Source organism: Anopheles moucheti, chromosome 2 (genome assembly GCF_943734755.1).
Source record: "Anopheles moucheti chromosome 2, idAnoMoucSN_F20_07, whole genome shotgun sequence".
In the NCBI taxonomy this organism is placed as follows: Eukaryota; Metazoa; Arthropoda; class Insecta; order Diptera; family Culicidae; genus Anopheles; species Anopheles moucheti.
The window spans coordinates 75,101,010-75,123,822 of record NC_069140.1 but is presented as its reverse complement, the minus strand read 5'-3'; the positions used below and the strand labels follow the sequence as shown (position 1 = coordinate 75,123,822).

The following is a 22,813-nucleotide window of genomic DNA, read 5'->3' as shown; positions in this document are numbered from 1 at the left end:
AACTCATTACTAACGGCATGGCAAGAAATATGCGAAATTTCCAAACAAAAAACATTTAAAAGTCGCTGCACTTCTTTCAACATTTTTTTGGTAATAACTCTAGTAATATCGACAGGAATGTTTATTCTAACAAAGTTTATGAAAGTATAATAGTTTTAAACCCTTCCCTACGTGATGCTATGTTCAAAGTAAGCTTTTTTATAAGTATTTTATTGCAATTTTCTTTGCAGATGGCGATATCCTTCAAGTGTGTGGATGGAATGGACCCAAATTTTGGATTTTTGTTAATTAACTATCCTAATTTCAATGCATTTGTTTTTGGTTTTTAAATCCCAACATATGGCATTTTCAGCCCATTTTTCCCCTTCTAAACCATAGTGCGCCGGTTAACCGGGTCGTACAAAGAGAGCCCCTACTGGGGCTTGCATATCCCACATGTTTGACGCCGGTTTACTATAAAGGCCCCCGGAACACGGGTTTGGTTTTGTTTGAGTAACCTATTCTTGTTCCCTCGACACACACACATACACACACATACACCGCGTCATATCGTCATGGAAGGTGTCAACACAACGGGCCAATCGGGCATTTCGGTCCCATTGCATAACTTATGAAGTCCGGCGCGATAGACTTCCAAACATCCTTCACACAACCGAATACTTTCACCAATTTCGATGTCCCCTACGGTACGCGGTATAATTATATGCCACTTTCCACCAGTACCGGGGCTTCTCGAGCGGCACACTGTTCACTTCCTTCCCGTTTTTCGTGCGCTACCCCGGATCCAAATCGGTTTCCACCGGAATCGGAACAGCTTACTGGACAGCGGATCCTTAATTATTCATGATGCAACGCGCGCGCACACACCGCTTTGTGGACATTTGCTAGCCAACAACAACAACAAAAAAACGAGATATGGGGGAAAATAATGATCGCAACAGGACACACGACACCCAAACCAACACCTTCTGTGCCACGAACACCAGCCATGTGCCGTTTGGGTGTGTGTATGTTGAAGAGTATCGGGTTGTTTAAACACACGCTTCCACTTGGACACAGATTTACACAACGTACACCCGGACGACAGGTAAGCCATCACTGCGAGCCATTACTCGCAGAGCCACGCAACGGTTGCCCCCGCCGGGAGTCACATTAGGAACATTTTCCCCCATTTTCCACTACCTTTCGAAACAGGGGTGTAGTGATGAAATCTTGATTCCTTTTCTATCCTGGACCAACTTTCCACTCAACAAACAACTTTGCTAATGGCCGGTGGTCTCAATGGTTCTCACACGTACGCGGGAACTTTTCGAATCATTGTTCGCAGACCGCACAACCCGGTTTGACCGTCCGAACCGTTCAATGGTCACCACTCGAATGAAAGCGAACGCTAAGGGCATGTCCTTACAAATGGTTTTGTTTTCCCCTCCACGGCCGTCTACTGTGCGGCCGTGACGTCATCGCGTGGGGTCAAAACACACATACTCCTTACGGAAAACTCCCCGGCTGCTAATGGTGGACATGGCGCACAAACTATTCGATACGTCACACGCATGACTTGCCATGCTTTTATAAGTACGTTGCGAGCTTCGGAATGAAATGCGCTGCGATATTACTGTGGATATTGCATATGTTTTTACTTAGCTACCATTATGCGTGTGATTACGTATCTTAACATCGTAATTTCCCATTAAAACACGACATTTCGAGATTCTGAAGGTTGTAAAGAAGTACTAGTAAGTGAGCAGTGTATAGAATTTGTGGACATTAGCTGAACTGAAATATCAACTCGATCTTACTTACCTACTTATCAGGCGCTATAACCGTTCCGCGGTCTTGGTCTGCTGCAGGAGTCCTCTAAGCCGGTCACGGTCGACCGCCTTCGTCTGCCAATCCATGATCCCGAACTTTCTGACGCACGCATCAACGCCATCACTCCATCTCAATTTGGGCCTACCACACATCCTCTATGGATCCATGTGGACGACGACCTAAAAGGATTTTACGGACCGGGTCGTCCGGTGTCATTACCATGACATTACCTGTCCACCGGACCCTGACCAGGCCAATCCGCTGAACGACAGTAAATTCGCCGTGCAGCTCATAGAGCTCGACATTGTAGCGGCTCTTCCATTGTCCTTCCACACATACGGGGCCAAACAAGATGTTCTGAAAATCTTCCTCTTGAACGCGGCTAAGAGGGTTTCGACAGTTTTGGACAAAGTCCATGTCTCATAAGCGATTGTGAGTACTAGAACTATATAAGTTCTATATTGTTGTGTGCAGCTTGGTCACGTACGCAGCCAGTCTATTATTTGTTGCTATCTGGGAACCGACAGCAACCGATGTGCCGTAGACTGTTCGCGCGTACCGATCGCTCTCGCGATCCTTGGGGCCCTTCTCGTTTGTGTGGCCCTTGTCTCGTTGGTGCAGTCTCTCTTCTCGTTTGTGCGTCCACTGGAGACGGTCGTTTTTCATGTTACCGTGCGTGTCTTAATTTTATAATAAACGAGTTTTAATGTGTAATTGTCTCAGCATATATTTTTAACGAGTGACGACACAACATATATAGTTCCAGCTTCGTTCGTCACGACAGGTGTTTTGAGTAGAGAAGTTTCCTCAGACTTTAGAAAGACCGGTTAACAGCCAGCGCGTATCTCAGCATCAAGTTGTAGTCGGTGCTGATCTTTGTCCTGAAGATAGGTGAAATTATGGACGACTTCGCAAGTTCGCTCACCTGTCTGTATGTCAGGAGCTCTACGTAAGTTAGGATTCGTTCGTAGGGCTGTTGGTGGAGCCACAATTACAATCGAGATTTTCTGCCGCCAGTTCAATCCTTTGGAAAGCATCCGCTACGTAGGAGAGCCGTAAACCAATGATGTATATGACATCAGCATATGCCAGGAACTGGATTGACTTCTAGAAGATGGTCGCCGAAGATTTCACCTCCGAGTCGAGGATGATCCTCTTTAGCGCTAGGTAGAAGAGTAGACAAGCTAGCCCATCTCGTTGGTAGTAGCAAAGGACCCTGAGAGATTTCAATCCATGTGAGGACATGATCTTAGATAGCACCATATAAATCTAAAAACAGAACCTACATATCCCATTCCTACGAAGGAACCGAAAACGAGACGTCGTGGTTTCTTTCCGTTTTAAGGGCTGGAACGCATCACGGCGAGGTTGGCTTCATAAATTTATTCCCTCACTAAATTAGTGCACAGAGATCAAACATTATTCCCCACACTCCCTCCCAACTCCACCGTGTCCGTGCAGTAAGGGAGCAGATGGAAAAAGACAAACCATGTTGAAACAAGGATCATACAGCTTCGCACGCCTAGTACCCTACAACCTCTGTCTGCTTCATCACACTATTTCAAGTAGCGCTTGTGTTGTTAGTTTTTGTTTAATGTGTTCGGTATTCCCTGTTCAGTGCACGCAATATAAGTAAACGCCATTGTTTTTTTTTTAATTCTTCTTTTGTTCACCTCTTCTCACTCTTCTAGGAATTGCTATATCACACACTCACACACGCGCGTCACACACACACACACACAAACATTTATATATATAGCTACATTGAATGCTGTGTGCCCGTTTAATCACAACTACCATGAAACAGGTGCACAAGGATGATGGAGGTTTACTGGGTATGGCGCCGCTTTCTCACAACATTGAGCTAGTCGTCCTATTATTCCCAACAGTAGCGATCTATTGCCGATAATGCTACACTATCGTAACTACGTGTATCATAAGCCAACCGCCCTACCACAAAAAAGTACAGCTCTTAGCCTAGTCTAAGCCTAACGTACCAAAAATCATAAAGCTAAACAACGGATGCTGGCCCGCTACATACAGCGCGGCTACATACTCGTCAATCCTTGTGTTTACTTAATAAGCGTGTTTATTTTTACCCCTTTCCAAACATCTCCGATCTTCCAACTATGGCTGTTGACCCCAGTGGCTATAGGCGGAGGATGGTTGTGCTAAGCTGGACCCATTGGTTGATGCCGCTGCTGCTACGGAAGACATTCCCTGATCTCCTGCATCTCCAGCAGGGTGTAGCGTTCTTTTCGACGTTTCCTGCTCACCGCCTGCAACATCTGACGGCGCTACCACACCCGACTGCACCTGTTTCAGCTTACAGTCCGGACAGTACCACTTGCCCTTCGGTGGCATAATGATACCGACGCATTCAAAGTGGAACCATTCGATGCGACAGTTATCGTCATCGCAGGCGATCATCTCCGATACCTCATCATACGGAGCGCGACAGTAACAGTACACGGATTCGCCCTCCGTCGGAGCACGCCACCCTGCCGGGACGCGGATCTGATTCGGCCGGAACAGGTTCGTCTGTATGCTGGGAAATGAACCGATTGGTGGGATTTTTGGTCGTGATTCTGCTACGGATGGAAGTTGGTATAGGGCGCCGGCTGTTGGTACGAGTGGAGCCGATAACGGACCCGGTCCAACGCTGGCCATCGAAGTTTGTAAATTCGGAACCACTGCAGGTGCAGACTTGGGTGTTTTCACTTTCGGTGTTTTGGGCGTTGGTTTGCGGCGCCTGCTAGTACCAGCCTGCTTTACACTTTTGGGTGTAACGGTAGCAATGGACGCCTTTTTGCCTAGTGACAGCTTCAACTTCAACGGAGGATGATGCTGGGGTGTTGGTGTACTAACAACCGACCCTGGTAACAACGTGCTAACCATTGTCGCTGCTGTGTGCAGTGGATAGATACTCGGCTGTTGCTCGATCGGCGCAATCGTAGGCGGTGCACCGCTTAGCTCGTCCTGCGACATACCAGCGCCAGAATTCCGTCGCGACGATACCGGTGTAAGATGATCTACGCTGCGCCGTTGACCGGATGACGAGGACGACATCTTGCTGCTACCACTAGCACTGCTTCCTGTCGTCTTGCTGGATTTGGTCGGAGGTGATGGCAGATCCTCCTTGCTCCACACTAGGTTCGGTGGTGGAGTTGGTTTCATCAACGATAGGATCGACTTCTCCGGATTTGTCGAGAGTGTAATGCCAGGAGGCAGGGGTAGCGAGGTTCCCGCACTTTCGTCATCGCTTGTGTATCCATAAAACTTGTTTGGCTTTCGGCTCCGTTGCGATCGCTTCAGTGGTGCATCCGATTCCGAACTATTGCCCGTACTGAGACGTGGGGCACTGATTTTTCCCATTTCATTGGCGGCGAGTGTTGGTTGTAGGGATTGCACAGGAATCGACGGTAGTACAGGTGGTGTCTCTAAAGGAGCCATCGCAGGGGTTATTAGCGGCTGTTGATGTAGATGTTGAACCGCTGGTGTAGCAATATTCGGCGTATTTGCATCGATGAAAGCGTTGGGAATAAAATTCGACAACGGCTGATCACCTACCGGCCACTGGTAAGCGACGTGTTGGGGTATGTAAGAAACAACATCCATCGTGGGTGCGACAGGGGCGGTGACCGGCACCGCTTGTTCATGCAGTGCACTCGCCGGCGACATTAAGCGCTTGGAGGACTTACGGTCGCGTTTACGTTTCTTCGGTTTAATCTTCTTCTTCCCTTGTACCATTTCCTCCGGCGGTAGCGAAGGCGTCGATGGTCGACTATTTTCCACCATGCCGTAGTTCATCATGGCATTTGTAGCACCCGTCTGTGCCAGCAGTTGACGGCGCTTCTCTGCCAGCAGCTGATTGGCAAGCTTTTGGGGATGCTCATCATAAAATTCTTCGTCCGTTTCTGACTCCTCCGTATACAAGTCTGAATCAACGATCACACTGTCCGGATCAACCGGTTCCGGTGGCGGCAGTTCTTCCACATCCTCCTGCTCGGGCTGCGCGAGAACTTCGGCGCCCGTTGTCAGGGTATTATCGCCTTCTTTTTTGGATAGATCACCAGCGGACGTCTTCTTTTTGCCTTTCCTAGCATCTTCGTTCTCCGAGCTGTCTGAATCGTCCGAACTGGAGCTGGAACTGTTGCTGGAACTCGAACTGCAGCTACAGTTGGAACCACATTCACAGCTTGAATCGGAATCACTGCTATCTTCACTATCCGATGATTGATTTTCTTTGCGCTTGCTGGAACCCTGGCTTTTGATTTCGGGTGTTCTGTCTGTTTCTTCTGCATTCTCTTCAAAAATTCGATTTCCTTTCAGAAGAAGCGATTCCTGCGGGGGTTTGGTTTGTAGTTCGGCTTCCAGCTCTGCCTCCGACATAATAGGCTTAAACAACATACAGTAATCGTGATCCGATTGAGATACATGAAGAATCGTACTTTTCAACATCCGTTCGACCAGTTCATCTTCTAATCGCTGCTCTTCGTCTGCGGATTGCTTCCGGCTGGTCGTCCGATGGTTAGCCTGATAACGTTTGAAATTGTTCCATATATTTGCAATCGGATCTAACGAAACCGTTAATTCTTGAGATGATTTTTCGTTTTGCTCTGTCACTTCATCTACGTTTGCTTCACTCTCCACTCGCTGGGGGATGCTGGTCTCTGCTGTATCATGATCGTCAACACTCGGCTCCGCATCCATAGCACTAGCACCAACCAACTTTGAGGATTGCACAGACTCCATGAGATCATCCTGTTGATCACCTTCTTCTGCCTCGGCGATGTCCATAAATCGCCTGGAGCTCAAGCTAGCATTAGAGTTCTCGTTATCCGAATCGTCACTACTATCACTCTCGGAAAGGTTCAAAGCAGGCAAATTCATCAGATCTACTACGGACTTATCGTCATCCTTTGCTTTTCGTTTTTTCTTGGATTTCTTAACCGGAGTTGACACGTCCTTCGACTCGATCGTTACTGCTTCACCCTCAGTGGATACTTGTTCTGTTGCAGTTTCCTTTCCAGTTAATACACCCGGCAGTTGCTCTTTGTTATCTGCAGTGTTGTTCGATTCATCCATTTCCTCATTTTTAATTGTTCCTTTCTCAACTGTATCTTCCGTAAAACGAACGTTTACATCGCCGCTGGCGTCACCTTCAGAAGGTGGGTTTTCCGAACTCGGAGCGCTGCCAGTTTCTTCTGATTCGTTCGTCTGTGTTTCGGTCTTCAATGTAGCCAAGGTTGAATTTCTCTCCAATTCGTTCGGTAATGTCGCATCCACGTTCGATGACAGTTTCTCATCATCAGCTGCCTCGTCAACGCTTGGAAGAGGATTCGTTGCCCCACTGGCGTTGATGTCCTCTTTTTCAATCTCGGATTTTTCAACATAATGCCGATCTACGTGCTTGAGCAACAGCTTCTTCGAGATGAACCGCTTTTCACAGCCATCCTCACTGCAAGGATACTTAGCGTCTCCGCTGTGCAAGCGCCGATGCACTTTTAACGCTACCGACCGATTAAACGTTGCCTGACATACCTCACAAACGAATTGTGCCGGTGGTACGCAGAAATGATACACATGGGGCCATTTCTTCTGCAGACACCGCTTGCAAAACACACCCTCCGTACCATGCTTCCAGAACAGATGCTTCAATATGTCCGCCTTGTTGCGATAGCCGATGCCACACCGATAACACAGATGATGCAGTTTGTGCTTCCACACATGGTTCGAGAGCCGGCTTTGATCGAGACACTCCTCCAAGCAAACATCACACGTAAAGTGCCGCTTACGCAAATGCACCATCAACCGAAATGCAGATGGAATGCCATCCACATTGCACACACAGCATCGAAACACGTAATCCAAAGCAGTGGTGTGATTGGCAACGCCCGGGCACATGTGGCACAGTAGTTCGCTGTAGCTGAAGAAGTTACCTTTGCACATCAGACAGAGCAGTACGGACTTTTGATGCATCTTGCGGTTGTGCAGGTACAGCTCCTTGTGCACCACCGTTACGAAGCGACACTGGAAACACTCGAACACCTTCGCGAACGGTACTGCTGTTCGTTGCTCCGTTGTCCAAGAGTTATCGAAGGTTTCCACGTTCATGTACGCACGTTCCGTTTCGAGCTCGTCCAGTGAGTTAAGTAAACGATGTAGAATCGTTTCGGGCAACAATTCTTCACCCGTGATACTGTTGACTGTTGCCTGAAATCGATGCATCGCGATGATGTGGAGGACCAGTTGACGGCCATTAACGGCTATACGCCGGGCATGGTTGCAATACAGACAAAATGGGACCGTTTCACGCAAACATATCCTAAGAAACTCCCGAATCGTGATGCGATCAAGCGGTTCGTCTAGCGAAAGGGTAAACAGTTGAGCGTCACTATCAGCAATCATCAGTTGATCTTTTGCAGAACATACGTCGGTAGGATGGGTGGCACTGACCGATGTATCAACTTCATCACCAGGTAATTTCATATCCGGCATCATCTCGTTAATAATCGATTGTTCTGTGGTTTCATTCACCATAGTTGCATTTTCTGTTGTCACATCGTCACCGAATCCCTCACTCGGATTGGTCTCCATTTTAAGAGAATTAATTTCCATATCAACTGGATGCGCTTTGTCCCTTTCTTCCTTTTCTGTCTTAACTGCCGATAACTCCTGGTCTGTAAGCGTAGGTTCTTCTGTGCATGTGAAGGATTCTTCTACAGGAGGAACATTTTCGAGCGGGGAGTTTAGATCAAGCGATGTTCTAGTTGGCACATCTCGCCTTCGTTCTATCATAAGGCTCTCATCGATGTCCATTGGAACTGGTTCCTGCAAAACAGTATCTTCCGCATTAGCTGCGTTTTGATGCGATTGTTGTGCCTGTTTCAATTCATTCTGGTTATCGTTTTTGCTTTCAAATAATAGTTCCTTTGCCTCTTCGATATGCTGCACTGAGGTTTCTGGTTGATGAATGGCGCCACTTGCTAAGCGTTCGTTTTCTACTGCAGCATCGCTCTCGTTTTCTTCTTTCGTTTCATTCATCTCTGCATTTCCTTCCGCCTCTTCTTCAATTGCTTCATCGTCTTCCACTTCTTCTATGTCCTCTTCGTTCTCTTCCTCATCCACTTCCTCCTCCTCACTGTCAGCGGAAGATTCTTCACTTTCCATCGGAGTAAGATACTGAATTGGTATTTTCACCTTCAACTTTGGCACTAGAGGAGTAACTATCGGCGGAGGCTGCGGTTCACTAACTTGTTGAGCTACAATGGGTAACAACGTTTCGACCGCCGCGGTGGTGGTGTTAGATGGTGGAGTAGAAGAAATGATAGGTGCCACATATTCCGGATGATGAGAAAAGCTTCCATTCAACAGAGGACGACTATGTAAATGAACATTACTTTTCGGAGTACGTTGAGCTTGTGCGGGATCTACATTGCTCAAGCCAGGATGAAAAGCGGTCACGTACCCCACATCGCTTGGAGGCTGTTCCAACGCATGTTTGACATCCCGTAGCAATTGTGTTTGCAAAATAGAACTACCAATAAACTGCTGTTGCTGATGTTGTTCTTGTTGTAACGCAATATTTTGTGCCGGAGGTTGTTTTTTCCTGCTCGAAGATTTACCGATTCCTTTTGAAGGCTTTCCTTTTGATGGTGTGAATTCTCCGGTAACGATATTGGTATCACTCCCTAACACATTCCCATTCACTTTCGTGCCGGTTGCAAAAGGTCCATTGCTCGATTCGAGTGGCGGTCCGTCACCCACAATGGGCTTTTTTAGCGTTTTCCTTTCCTTTCCTTTGCCACTTGCTATCATGCCGTTCGATCCATCACACCGATGCTTGGACTGTTTGAGCTGCCCACAGTTGCTGCATACTTCTAGATAGTTGGCGCAATCGTGTCCACGGATTTGTTCCTCCTTTTCGAGCAAATCGTTGGTGGTGCTTTCAAACATATGCTCACAGCGTGTGCACATCAGATAGACTGGTTGCTGTTCGGCTTTATGATCCGGACCAAATGACTGCGGATTCACGCTACCATCCAATGCCCCTTTTCGATCTTGATCATGATACCGCTGCCGCAAATATTCCTCCAAACTTCCGTGATGCTTTTTCAATACCCCGTGTTTTGTTCCGAGATGATTCACTAACCGTTCAGCCGATGGAAAAATTCCTAAACAATACAGACAGATGTGTTTGCGATGTACCTCCCGCATGTGTAAAAACAAATTCCAATTCTCGTAATGTGTGCCCCCACATGGCGAACAGAGAAATACCTTTTTCTTATCTTTCTTTTTGTCTGTTAGCGGAACCGGTGGAACATGCTGAGGATTTGCCATTGCATCTGGTAACATGTTGATGGTGCTTTTACTTTGGAAGTTCACTGGATTCGAAGGAAGCGAAACTGTGAGTTGATCTGATTGGTGCTGTTTAACCGGTTTGTTTGATTTTCGCGGCTTCAAATGCGTAAGAACTTGCGAATAAGGATATTTAGTAGCATCGATAAGAGAATTATCATCCATTGCTGTGCCATCGGTACCAACTGCAGGTTTTGATTGATTCCGCTTCTTTCGATCCACCGTCCGCGAGGTATTGGATACTTTTTTATTTTTTGGCTTGGATTGTTGGTTTACTGTCGTGTTGTTCAGAGTGTGTTGCAATCCTTCTTCGCCAACATACGGAAATGTGGTATAGCCAGGATACGTAGGACAGTTAGCAAGAAATGGGTAGGGTGGCTGTACTTGATGAATCGGATAGAGAATTGAGTTCATCTGGTTCGCGGCAGTTACAGACGGATGATTATGATTATTCTTTTTTCGATAGCGGCGCTGTTTTTCCGCTATCACCAAACGATTATCTTCGTCCATCGTATCCGACGATTCGTCCTGGGTTGGAGTGTTCAGTAACGAAACCGGACCGCTAACTTGTCCAACGCTGTTTAAATGTTTCGCCAGCAGGGTGTTCTTTAAAATGTTTCCAGCCGTCAAACTGCTATTAATGTTGCACCCTAGCCGATGTGGTATTTGTTGTGCCGGTTCGATTTCATACAGTGGTCCGACTATCGCAGGCTCACTGGGAGACGCGACCTGTTGCGAATAATTCATCACAGGTACCTGATTATAGTCGATCTTGATAAGTTCCTTACTTTCGTTCAATAGTAAACCCTTTTTCAGTATATTACTGAAATCAACTGGCTGCAAAGGTGGAGGAACTGTACTGGCCACCGTTGCTGTTTTCGGTTGTTCCTCGCTCCTGCTTGGAGTCACCACAGTCGACGAACGTTTCAACGATATAGATAGCTTCAAACCTTCGCTTCTAGTAATTTTTGCCTCGTCCTCCCCGTTGCCCGGTCTGTCTTCATCGGATTCCGCCGACTCATCCACTTCCATCGCCGTACTGTCCCTCGAACTTTCCTCCGAAGAGTCGTGATCGGATGGTGCAGTTTGCCGTATTGTTTCCGGAACAGTCGAAACATTACCTTCCGCCGCTTCTGTTGCTAACGATTGTACAGATGCCGAAACTGATTGATTTGCGGGTCGAATTTCATTCTCCCCGGCGTCTGCCTCATCACCGGAACTATCACTCTCGGATGAAGAAGACGAAGATGAGGACGATGACGACGAGCTGTCCGATGAACTGGAGCTGTTGCTACTACTGCTACTATTGCCATCTGCCTCTTCCAACTGAATATCCCGGTCATCTTCTGCAGCAATATCAAGAGTTTTAGCACCACAATTCTCTACAGGTTCTTCCAGTTCTTTTGGTACGCGTGGTGTCATAGGCCGCATCATTTCTTGTTCAGCCAACGATTCAAAGGAAAGGGATGACTTGTCGAAATCTGCCAAACTATTGGGGTTGTTTTCCTCATCACACTTTTCATTAGTGAAGGTTTCCGATTCTTGGAAGTTTTCGTTTTCTATCATACGAACAGTATCACTGACTGTAGAAGATTCCATCGGATTATGTTGCTCACAATGGCTCAAATCCCGCAAACTAGTATCTTTTCGTCGAGGAGATACATTTTCTACGGTTGCGCGTAAACTATCGTCGTTAGCAGAATTTGAAGATACAAACTCTTGATCGTCCAGCTTTATCTGTTTGGATTGTATTTCACCACTGGACATACGCCTCCTTCTCTGTTCATCTTCCTGCACTAGGGGAGTGTCTGATGCACGCCGCTTTAACGTATTACCACCAGTAGCAATTACACAATCTGCCATCTTTTCCTTTTCTACTGCACACTCCATTTCTTGATGACTACTGCCCTGCGGCTCCAGTTTTAAACTATTAGGTTGGCTGCTCTCCTCGTTTTCTACACTGCACTTCTGATTGTATGCTGCTTCTTGTGCAAGCAACCCACCTCCCTTCAATCCGGCGTCAGAAAAATCAATTTTACTCGTTCCCGTCAAAGCCACTGAACTTCCATCATTTAGAAGTGTATCTGTAAATAAGAACGAATGAAATTATTCAATTAATTCACGTTTCATTTTCCAAGACGATGTGCAAAGTTAATACAGTATCTTAAATCATGTGCTACGTACCTTCTGGATGTTTTATGTTTGTTGCACGCTCTCTACTCAATATATTCACATCTTTGATGCACGAACTTGGCCAATCCGTCGACGGATGATTAATTTTCGTTATACCTTCCTCTTCCAAGGGTGACGTTGATCTGCTCCTATCATGCGAGTTCTGTAATGGCATTTCTTCTTCTTCTCTTTCTATCGCTGGCTTGATGTGGCTATGGTTACCGCTATCGTTAGTGACACTGACAGGACTACTGTGCTTATATTCTGGATCGGAAAGCGATTTTCTAATAATTATAGGCTCCGATTTTATTGTTTCGTTAGAATCTATGCTAATGCCCGCAGATTTGACGGCTACGATACGTGTATCTTGTGCTTCAGAAGCTTCAGACGTTTTTACAGGATTCATATTTACACTTTCAATATTTTCTTCGCTATTTTTCGTTGCATGAGTAAGATTTGTTAACGTTGAGTTCACCGCACTCGAACACAAATCTTCCGAGTTGCTACATTCTTCTTTCACAGACACGTTGCCTGGTATGCAGCTAACGATTTCGTGCTGGTTCTGCATTGTAGAATGCATAGCCGATTGTTCCTTTTCATGCACCATGAGAAAACCACCGGTATCTGTATGATCCTCCAAAGATTCACTGTCTTTAACAAGGTTTATCTCATTGGAAACCGGAACTGCGGGTTCCGGGAAATAAGTTTCATTTTTATTGGAGGATGATTTCCCGGATGGATCCAATTGCGAATCGTCCGTATTCTGCAAAACACTGGTTTCCTTTCCACTGGATTCTTTTTCCGAATGTTCATCACATCGGGCTGACAAAGTCGGTTGTTCCATTTCCTTCGCGACGTTTGATACCACACTTTCGTCCACTTCACATCCGTCCGCTCCAATGCCATTGAGAGCTCCACCTTCAACTTCTCCGCTAATGTCACCTGTTTCGTCTGCAAGAGATTCCAATTGTTTCTGTACATAAAACGCCGCCTTCTCTTCTGCCGTTTCTGCCACCTTCTGTTGACATTTCTCGAAGGGTTTCTCCATTTTGGGATCGGTATTTGCTTCTGAAGTCGGTGGAACCGCCGAAGCGGCACTGTCGTCTGCGGTATTTTCTTCTGGATTTTGTCCTGCATGCGATGATTTCTTATCTTCCTCCATTGCTGCAACTTCCGTATCGATTGGGGTTGATAGACGAACGTGAGGGTCGACCGCCGGCTTTGTTTTGCAACCGGACTGTATACTGTATTCTGTTGACGTAATTTTATCAGTTGAAGTAAAAGTGACTTCACATCCATTCTCATGGTCCATAGTTTAAACCTGATAAAAAACGGTATAAAAACAAAAACATCACTTTAGAAAAAATATATAAAAGTGTTCGGCTCAAAAAAACTGATTTCAACATAATCATAATCGGCAGTAGTATTTTTCCGTCGTTTTCATAACCTCGTTATAACAACTGTACAAAACAGAAGAGTGAACGGAGTGTTTACGTTATCTTTACTGATTATCACAACTTTCATCTATAAACATTCACATACCCGCAAACGCTTCGATAGTCGTAAACAGAGAGAAAGAAAACAGTTAGCAGCAGCATGTGAACAAAGAAAATGTGCTGCGAGACCAGTTTTCGCTCCATGAAATGATATTCTACACACACCACAACCACAGTTATTCTAGTGCACGGCTGTAGAGTACGAAAGGTAGTATAAAGACCGCGTCGGTTCGGTACTTACCTCACTGAGGAATTATTGTGTTATTTTGTGTTTGCAGCCTATAAACACACATGTACAAGCGGTGTTTGTTCGTCGTCTTCAATCGGGACAAAATTTGTTTGCATGTGTTGCCTCGGTTACAAAGGACGTTGCATTGGTCGTTCGTATCCTTTAGTTTCCAAATTCGTACGTAAACAACTGGAGTACCGGCGTTTGAAGGTGTTATTGTTGCACTGATGCAATTGCAATGGAAATTACACATCGACGCCCACCGAACTACGGGCAGAGAACATTGAGCATTTACAAACACACCCACGTTGGTGGCGGCCACACACGTCACATCAGAATAACAGCCAGAATATTATGCTGCCTGAACGCTGGGTAATGATTGTTCACTGTTTTTACTACACTATAATTGGTACGCGAATTTGTCCAGAGCGAGAAAAATACTTTTCACTGATCACATTAATAGCTAAAAAATAAGAAATGTATTTTACTTTCTGGAAACACTTTCTTAAATCCACCTGGACACATGTTACCAGACGATGGTCTGTCACATGTGTTTCAAAACAAGACCAGAACAAATAACCTTTTCTTTATGTTCTAGTACGCATTGCTGTCGTATACACCTTTCAACACTCACGCACACAATGGTGGAGACACACGCATCCGTATCTGCCTATTCATCGAAACTACATTGCCCACGCCGCTAAACAACAAAACTTCCTTTGCTAAATAATAATTCCACACGCGTGTTTCCATTGGCACAAAGCAGCACGTTTGACAAAACGTTTGGCTGTGTGTGCGAAAGCAGTCCATCAAATATTAAAAAGGGAAGTAAACATTGCCGCACACGGGTAAACATATTCCCACCACTACTACACACAAACGTACACGCTCGCTCACTCACTCAACCATGACTTGCTTACAGTCGGCATGGGTAGGCTATGCAACGCTAGGCAGGAAAGAAACACTGGCTTGATGTAACGTGGGTAAGTGAGAGAGAATATGACGGCAAAAAAAGCGCGCGCGTTCATATTTCTTTCCTGATCGGCGATGCACTGTTTGATTATTTCTATATTTTAAAAGACGATCATAAACACACACGATAGACCTTCATTCGCAATTTCAATTTACTGACGCTGAACGTATACATATTTGGTGTGGGGCTACAATATGCAACCCCCTAAACACACGGCCTGCTTTAAGGCGTAGTAAACCCAAAAAACCGTAGTGCGTCAAAAAGCGACGTAATTGCAACACACTTGAAATTTCACAATCGAACGGCGTTCATGGGGGAGCTACTTGGAAATATTGTTTCGTCTACGGTCCGGATACGCCGCTCGCTGATGCCTTGCGCTTCCACAATATTCAATGCAAAGAAGCCCTGCTCAGTCCGGAAATTCTTAGTTCTGTTCAGGCGTAACATCCGCCATCCCTGGTCAGTGCCAGCAAGCTCAGGGACGAATCTCTCTGTGCTTGGGCCGTCGACTGTCACACCCGATGACGATAGCGCGACGGAAGACGGAAGCAGCAGCAGCAACGAGACAAGCGAGATGATGCCGCACACACCACACACGGGGTACCCGCAATGAGCGAACATGCGAACTTTTCAAACACTATTTTCACCCCCAAATGCAGCACAATTCTTACGTACTCCACCGTTTTCTTGTAGCACGTGTCGAGAACTTGTGTTTGCTGGTAGTTTGAGCCACTGGTCGCACCTTTTTCTAGGTGCTTTTACGGTTTTTCCTAACAACACGTTTATCATGCAAGCGAAAACGTAATGGCGACCGTATTATTTTTCTTCCATCATCGCTCCTCTCTCGCTTTGACGCATTCGCTCTCTTGGTTGAACGATCCGTGAAGCGTTAACAAGAATTCTTGTTCTTTTTCTCTCGCTCTCTCTCCGGGTCCAGGATTAGGTTCTTCGCATCCGGTACGGTGGAATCGTGTTTTTGTTCTTTAGTTTTGCGATAGAAGCATCTTTCTGGGCATAAAATGTTTTCCAATGTTTTACAGAAGATTCTCTAGCACGAGGATCATTCTAGCGCCCGAAGAAGGCAAAGAAAATGTGGAACCATACGCCTGTGAATCTTGCATCAGACTGCTACGAAAAAGGGTGGAACCTTTGGACTGGTCTCGTTTAAAATCGAAGAGACTGGTGATGCTGCATGCAGCTCCTCCTTTTCCTTGAGAAAGATCATGCCAATTGATTCTTAACTTGTAAAACAATCGTATTTTCAGGGAAAGAAGTTAAAATGTAAATAAATTATTCGAACGCTTCATGTTGACGTCTGCGTAAAAATTGTCCCGTCATAAACCATGCGTTTTGCGACCGTGTATGGTACCTAGTTCGATTCTTCGCCTCGTTTTCAGCTTCAGATATGGGGGGGGGTTTGTGATGGATGCTCAAAATCTTTTGCCGTATCGTTGGTTTATTTTTTTTTTAATAAAACGTCAATGTCCATGCTCGTGTCCGGAACGAATAACACGAGAACATGTTTCTTTTGCCTGCGCGAGAATCAAATAGTCGAAGTGAATTCTGATCTGGCGATGAGCGCAAATGTAACCACCAAAAACGGCGATGAAGGTGGTGAAACGTCGTCCAAAACAACTATCATAGGACCACTTAACTTTGCCCAAGACACATCACTGGAGCCTCCTACATCTCTGGTCAACGAGCGTGCAGTGCCTTGCATGTTTTGCAGCAATGTTTACGACTTTCACAGTACCGAAAATGGTTCCGATCAATACCTTGCGCATCTGTACATGATCCATCGGCTGGTGGTGGCCGATGTGAAGGAAGTTGCCTGCCTACCCAGCTACTGTTGCTATTGGAAGGAAAAATTCAACGATGACCCGGTTGAGAAATATTGTTCCTCGATGCTATTGAACCAACTGCCCGACGGTACTACCTCGCAGAACGAGAAATACTTTCTACTGAGCGACGTTGAACCCTTGGATTACGAATTGCGGCAACGGTTACGGCGAGATAAGCTGAATCTCGTACTAACGCGACACCAGTTCGAACGAACGGATCGAACTTTCCATCGAGGTTGTCTGTACTGTCGGGATTATCGATCAGAAACACGGCCGGAATACATCAGCCATCTCTACACAAAGCACTTTCTGCTGCTGGGCAAACCGGAGCATTTGGTGTTTGTGGATGAACTAATAGATATCGTGCAGGAAAAGCTGAACCAGCTGCTCTGTTTGTTCTGTGAAAAGCTATTCAAGGATCGGCCAACGCTGAAGGAACACATGCGCAAGAAGGGACACAAGCGCATCAATCCTGACAACCATTATTATGATCGCTTTTTTCTCGTCAACTATCGCTTAAAGCAAAAGCCCGAATATGTTCCTATCGCCAAGCGAAAAGAAGAAAGTCGTGTGTTTGCGTCGGATTCCGACTCCGATTCGGACTGGTCCGATTGGAATGGTGAAGAACAGACGACAACCTGTCTGTTCTGTGCGCATACCGAAACCAGCATCGACCGGCTGAAGCAGCATATGGTGGAAAAGCATAAGTTCCATTTTGACCAGTCGGTAGTTGGAATGAGTTTCTACCAGCGTGTGAAAGTGGTCAATTTCATTCGACGACAAATGCACATTCGCAAGTGTATAGCGTGTGGCGAGCAGTACAACGACTATGAGAGTCTGTGTAAGCACCTGGAAGAATCCGACCACTTTGTGCTGGATAAAGCAACTTGTGCCTGGGATCAACCGGAGTACTTCTTTCCCACGTACGAAGACGACCAGTTCCTGTGTCACCTGGAGGAGGTTGAGAATGAAAAGGATGATATATCGCAGGAGGAAGCATCGGTTGTTATTTCGGAGAGCGTTAATACGTCCATTAATCTTGATGCTGAATCCTTATCACTAGAAAGCTTCAAAATGTAACGTTTGTGTCGTGGCGAGAAAGCGTAAACATCCTTCGAACGGCGATCCTTATTATGTTTTGTTTGTGATAAAATAAACTACCACGAGATCAATTAGCCGATCTGCCCTTATAAATGCGTTTCAGCTTAATTCTTCTTCTTCTTCTTCTTCTCTGCGAGGTAATTCTCCGGTATGACTGAGGAATCCAGCTTCCTGGGCCTTCCCTAGTTACTCCGTAGTATTGAGTAGTCTCAATCTACCTCTTTTTTCTAAAGAGCCGGCAACTAATGGCCATATGCCCTTTTTTCCTTTTGCTAATGCCCTTCCTGATGATTGTTTCTCTTGTTTGGTGTTTTTTGGTAACACCATCTGACGTTCTTTACGTTTACAGTGCTGGTTTCTGGTGTACAGGCATTTCCTCCTGTATGTTCTTTTCGATTAGCCTTATTCCGGGCCTGCTCGGACCGGATGTCGATGTTTTCATCTACCAGCGGTTACTGACTAGACGGTTTAAAAGAGTAAATAAATAATTGACTAGAGGTTTAAAAGGATATTTTGTTTTGTTGTATAAATCTAACTACATTGCTTATGATACCTGTATTTCTTTTTTTCCATCCTTCCCGAAATTTTTCTTCATTTATCGTCGGCTGTTTGGCTCGTTCCAAGCAGAACTTGGCGCAGTAAAATACTCTATGAGTAGCTGTGTCTGGCACACCGCAGTTTACGCAGTTGCCTTGCGGGATTATCCTCATTACACTGAGCCAATAGTTGCCATAATCGTGTCCAGCTATAAGTCTGTTTATTGTTTTAATATCCTTTGCTGCGAGGTCCATGTTGTTGTGCCATGGTTTGTTTGTTAACTGTTCCTGATATTTATAAAATTTTTTTCCTTTGGTAGCGCACGTTTCCTTATACCAATTGTTGGCCTCTTCTTCAGCTTTTTTCTTCAGTATCCATAGCGCATCTTTTTGTCTGAGTTTATTGTCTATGATTCGACTCGTGCTTGTTCCTTCTTTGGCTAGACCATCTGCTCTTTCGTTTCCTTCGACGCCCACGTGGCTGGGGATCCATTGAATTTTCGCTTCTAACCTTTCCCCATTGTTTAGGATCCTTCCTACAAGTTCATCAACTGTTAAGATTTCTAATGATTTCTCCAATATGATACATGCCGCTTTACTATCGGTATAGATAACTGGGTTCTTTAAACCTTTTTCCAGTGCCATTTCCAAAGCTTTGTCTATAGCTACCAGTTCCGTCGTGCATATGGATACCGGTTTTTCTAATTTGAACGACACTGCTGTCTCCTCTATGGAATTTATTATAAATACTATTCCGATACCACAGTTTTCGTCTCTTATGCTCCCGTCTGTATATATTTTTACACTCTGATGGTCAGCGTTAATTGTCTGTATCGACAATTGTCTTAGCATATCTGAGTTGGAGTTTTCTTTGGACATGGCCATGTTTTTGATGCTGGTATTTATAATCATTTTAAAATCGCTGCATTTTGCGTCGTTAAAATGGTAATGGTTTAGGGCGTCGAAGATATCTTTATTCTTAATATATGCTTTGGTTTGAGCTGTTAGTTTGGTGCGGGATCTTGATCTTAATTGTTTGTATATTAAACTACGGGTCAACGAAGCGTGTGCAAACTCTTTTGTCAGTTCTTTGTTAATCAGGTACTGTGTTCTTATCTCTAAAGGCACTTCGGTGGATATAGCCATTAGGGTGTTTAATGGGGTAGTCCTTGTGCACCCTGTTGCTTTCCTCAACGACTGATTTAGTATCTTTTTCGTCACTTGGAAAGACGCCTTGTTCGCATTACCACTTAGAGAAATTCCGTATTCCGCACTGCCCCTTATTAGAGCCCTGTGAAGTTGTATGGCCTTTTGTGGATTTATATTTTTGCTCTTGGAGCACATCATTTTCATTATGTTCAGCCTGTTGTTTGCTTTTTGTGCCATGTTTTTTATGTGTTCATTAAATTTGAGTTTTTGATCGATGGTGATCCCGAGAAATTTATGTGAGTTCTTCAATGGAATTTTGGTAGACCCTATTTGTACCTGTATTTTGGGCTCGGGCTTGGGGAAACACATCATCGAGCATTTGTCCCCATTGATCTCCAACTCCAGTTCTTTAATTTTCTCTGTCAGTGTTTTCACCGAGCGGCGGAGTTTACCTTCAACATGTCTCCAAGATATCCCCGATTCCACTAAAACTATATCGTCTGCATATTGTATTATTCTAATTTTTGTGTCATTCATTTCGTGAATGTTTCTTGTAAAAATATTAAACAGCGTGGGTGATAATACATCCCCTTGTGGAAGCCCATTTGTTATGACCCTAGTCATTTTTCCCTCGCTCGTGTCGATTTCGATTGTTCTTCTTCTGAGGTAGTTGCCTATCCAGGCAACTATTTCCTCCGGTAGGTAGCATGCCCTGAGTGATTCAATCAATTTTTTAATGCAGACCCCATTGTAGGCACTTTTTATATCGATAAAAATAACCCCAGTGATCTTTTTGTTATTGTTATTGCATTTGATCATGTTCGTTATCACATTCATGGCGCTTGTTGTGGATTTGTTCTTCCTGAAACCAAAGGTTGTTTCTGGGAGAATCATGTACTTCTCTACCGTTTGGTTGACTTGTTCAAGAACCGCCGTATTAATGATTTTTAGTGGCGTGGGAAGGAGTGCAATGGGTCTATAATTGCCTATCTCTTCTTGATCTTTACCAGGTTTCGGGATGGCTATAATCTTAGTTCTTCTCATTGCTTTCGTTACTTTTCCCTTTTTCCAGATGGTGTTGATATCTTTTACTAGCGCATCTGTGCATTTTTCATTTAGGTTTTTCCACATGTTGAATGTTATTCCGTCCACCCCTGGTGCTGTGTTCTTCTTCTTTTTTAGAATACGGTGCCAATCCCTGTTGTTTATCAGGTCGTAGTCAACCCTCGCATTGATCGTTTGAATGGCGTGATGTTTGTTTGGTGAGCTAAAGTTCAATTTGAGGAACTTACTTGCCTGCTCTTTGGATTTGTGGACGATGTTATCTTCTTTGGGACTTTCCGAATTGTTGCATTTTTTAACCAGTTTCCACAGTTTGTGTGGAGACGTTTGGGCATCAATTTCCTCCAAGTGTTTTTCCCAGTTAGCTCTTTTGCACAGTTTTTTAGTGTATTTGAACTTCGCAAGGTGTTTTTTGAACTCTATCTGGCTTTCTATTGTTTTAGTTTGGTTGAATGTTTTCCTTGCTTCATTCTTTTTCCTCCATAAGCATTCCAACTCTTCTGTCCACCATTCTTTTGCCTGATATTTATCCACCCTTTGGTTGTTCTTTATGATATTTTTTATGGTTTTGGTGGCTGTGGTAATATCTAAATTATTATGATCCATTTCGTGAATTCTTTTGTAAATTCTTCCGAGGACTGGTACTTTTTTTAAAGTGCGAGGGGTGCAGAGCTGGACCTTCGTTAAAATTATTTTGTGCTGACTATTTCCGATATGCTTGTCTAAAATTTCTCTTTGAATTTTGCCTAATAGGTTGCATGACGGGATGGTTAGGTCTATGGCAGAGTCTCTTTTGTTTGGGTCAGTCGATATGTATGTATATTCAGTATTGAATAAAATTGTCGCGTTACTTTCGTTGGTTTCTTCCAACAGTATTTTTCCTCTTTTGTCCGTATGATGGTCACCCCAGTATGTATGGTGCGAGTTGAAATCACCTGTTAGTATCCTAAACTTCCCTTTGGACGTGTTTGTGAGGAGTTGTTTGTATATATTAACAAAGTGGCTGTGATCCGTTCTGGGAGCAACGTACGTGCTGGTGATGACCAGACCCGTTGACGGTATTTTTATGGCAGTTGTTTGTATCATATTGCTATCCTCGTGCACTTTTATTGTTTCAAATTTAATGTTTTTTCTTACGAGTATAGCGCTGCCACCGTACCCGTCATGTCTGTCCTTTCTAATTATATTAAAATCTATTATTTTGAATGATTCTTCCACCTTCAGCCAAGTTTCCTGAAGGCAGGCTATATCACATCCATTTTGGTTGAGAATGTAGGTTAGTTCATCTTTGTTCTTTGGTAAGCTCTGAATGTTTGACTGTAGCAGTTTTATCTGAGCCATGGCTACAAATAAACACTACTATAGTATGATGTTCGTTAGTTGTTCTTTAGTTAGCTTGCTTATTGGTATTTTTTTTCCGTTTATGGTCATGGTTGGATCTTTGTCTGTATTTTCGTTTTCTGATAGTATCATCTCATCTGCGCTGTCCGCCTGAGTGGCTATATCGCCATCATGTTCGGAGAGGCTTTGGATGGAGTCTGTGCTTGTCTCGTTCGTTGTGTTAGTGTTCAATGTGATTTCTGTAGTATTTTGTTGTGTGTTGGTTTTTTGTATTTCTGTTGGTTTAGTGTTCTTGTCTGTTTGCTTAGTGTTTATTTCGTTTAGTTTGGTCTTTTTTTCTGTACTTATGTGTGTTTCGTTGTGTGCGAGACTAGTCTCGGGTTGCGTTGGTTTTGTCGTGCGTGCGTATGATGTTTCTTTTGTTGTATAGTTTCTGGGAATCGTAGGGCATTGGCTCCGTCTAATTCTTCTAGCTTCTGCGTATGATACTCTGCTTAAAGTTTTTATCTTTTGGATCTCCATTTCGTCCTTGAAAACTGGACAGTCTTTATTGAGCGTAGGATGATCACCCTCGCATGATACACATTTAGTTTCCGTGCATTCTTCTTCATGCATCGGTTTACTACAGTTCCCACAAATTTTTTCTCCTCTGCACCATTTTTTTGTATGACCAATTTTTAGACACGTTGTGCATCTCATGGGTCTTGGGATGTACGGGTCTACTCTGATTGGATACCATC

General features: G+C 44.6%; 2 protein-coding genes across 2 annotated transcripts; one reads left to right on the top strand and one right to left on the bottom strand.

The window, feature by feature from the left end:
* Positions 1 to 3,186: 3,186 nt before the first annotated feature.
* On the bottom strand, positions 3,187 to 15,823 carry LOC128299282 (uncharacterized). Its single transcript, XM_053035190.1, has 4 exons — positions 15,719 to 15,823; positions 14,083 to 14,533; positions 12,358 to 13,666; positions 3,187 to 12,257 (listed from the first exon to the last, which is right to left on the bottom strand). Exons 3-4 carry the CDS (start codon positions 13,655 to 13,657, stop codon positions 3,940 to 3,942), a joined length of 9,618 nt encoding a protein of 3,205 aa, XP_052891150.1. The 5' UTR covers positions 13,658 to 13,666; positions 14,083 to 14,533; positions 15,719 to 15,823; the 3' UTR covers positions 3,187 to 3,939.
* Positions 15,824 to 16,548: 725 nt separating this feature from the next.
* Positions 16,549 to 18,072, top strand: LOC128297331 (zinc finger protein 277). The gene has a single exon (XM_053032957.1). It carries the CDS (start codon positions 16,618 to 16,620, stop codon positions 17,962 to 17,964), a length of 1,347 nt encoding a protein of 448 aa, XP_052888917.1. The 5' UTR covers positions 16,549 to 16,617; the 3' UTR covers positions 17,965 to 18,072.
* Positions 18,073 to 22,813: the final 4,741 nt, after the last annotated feature.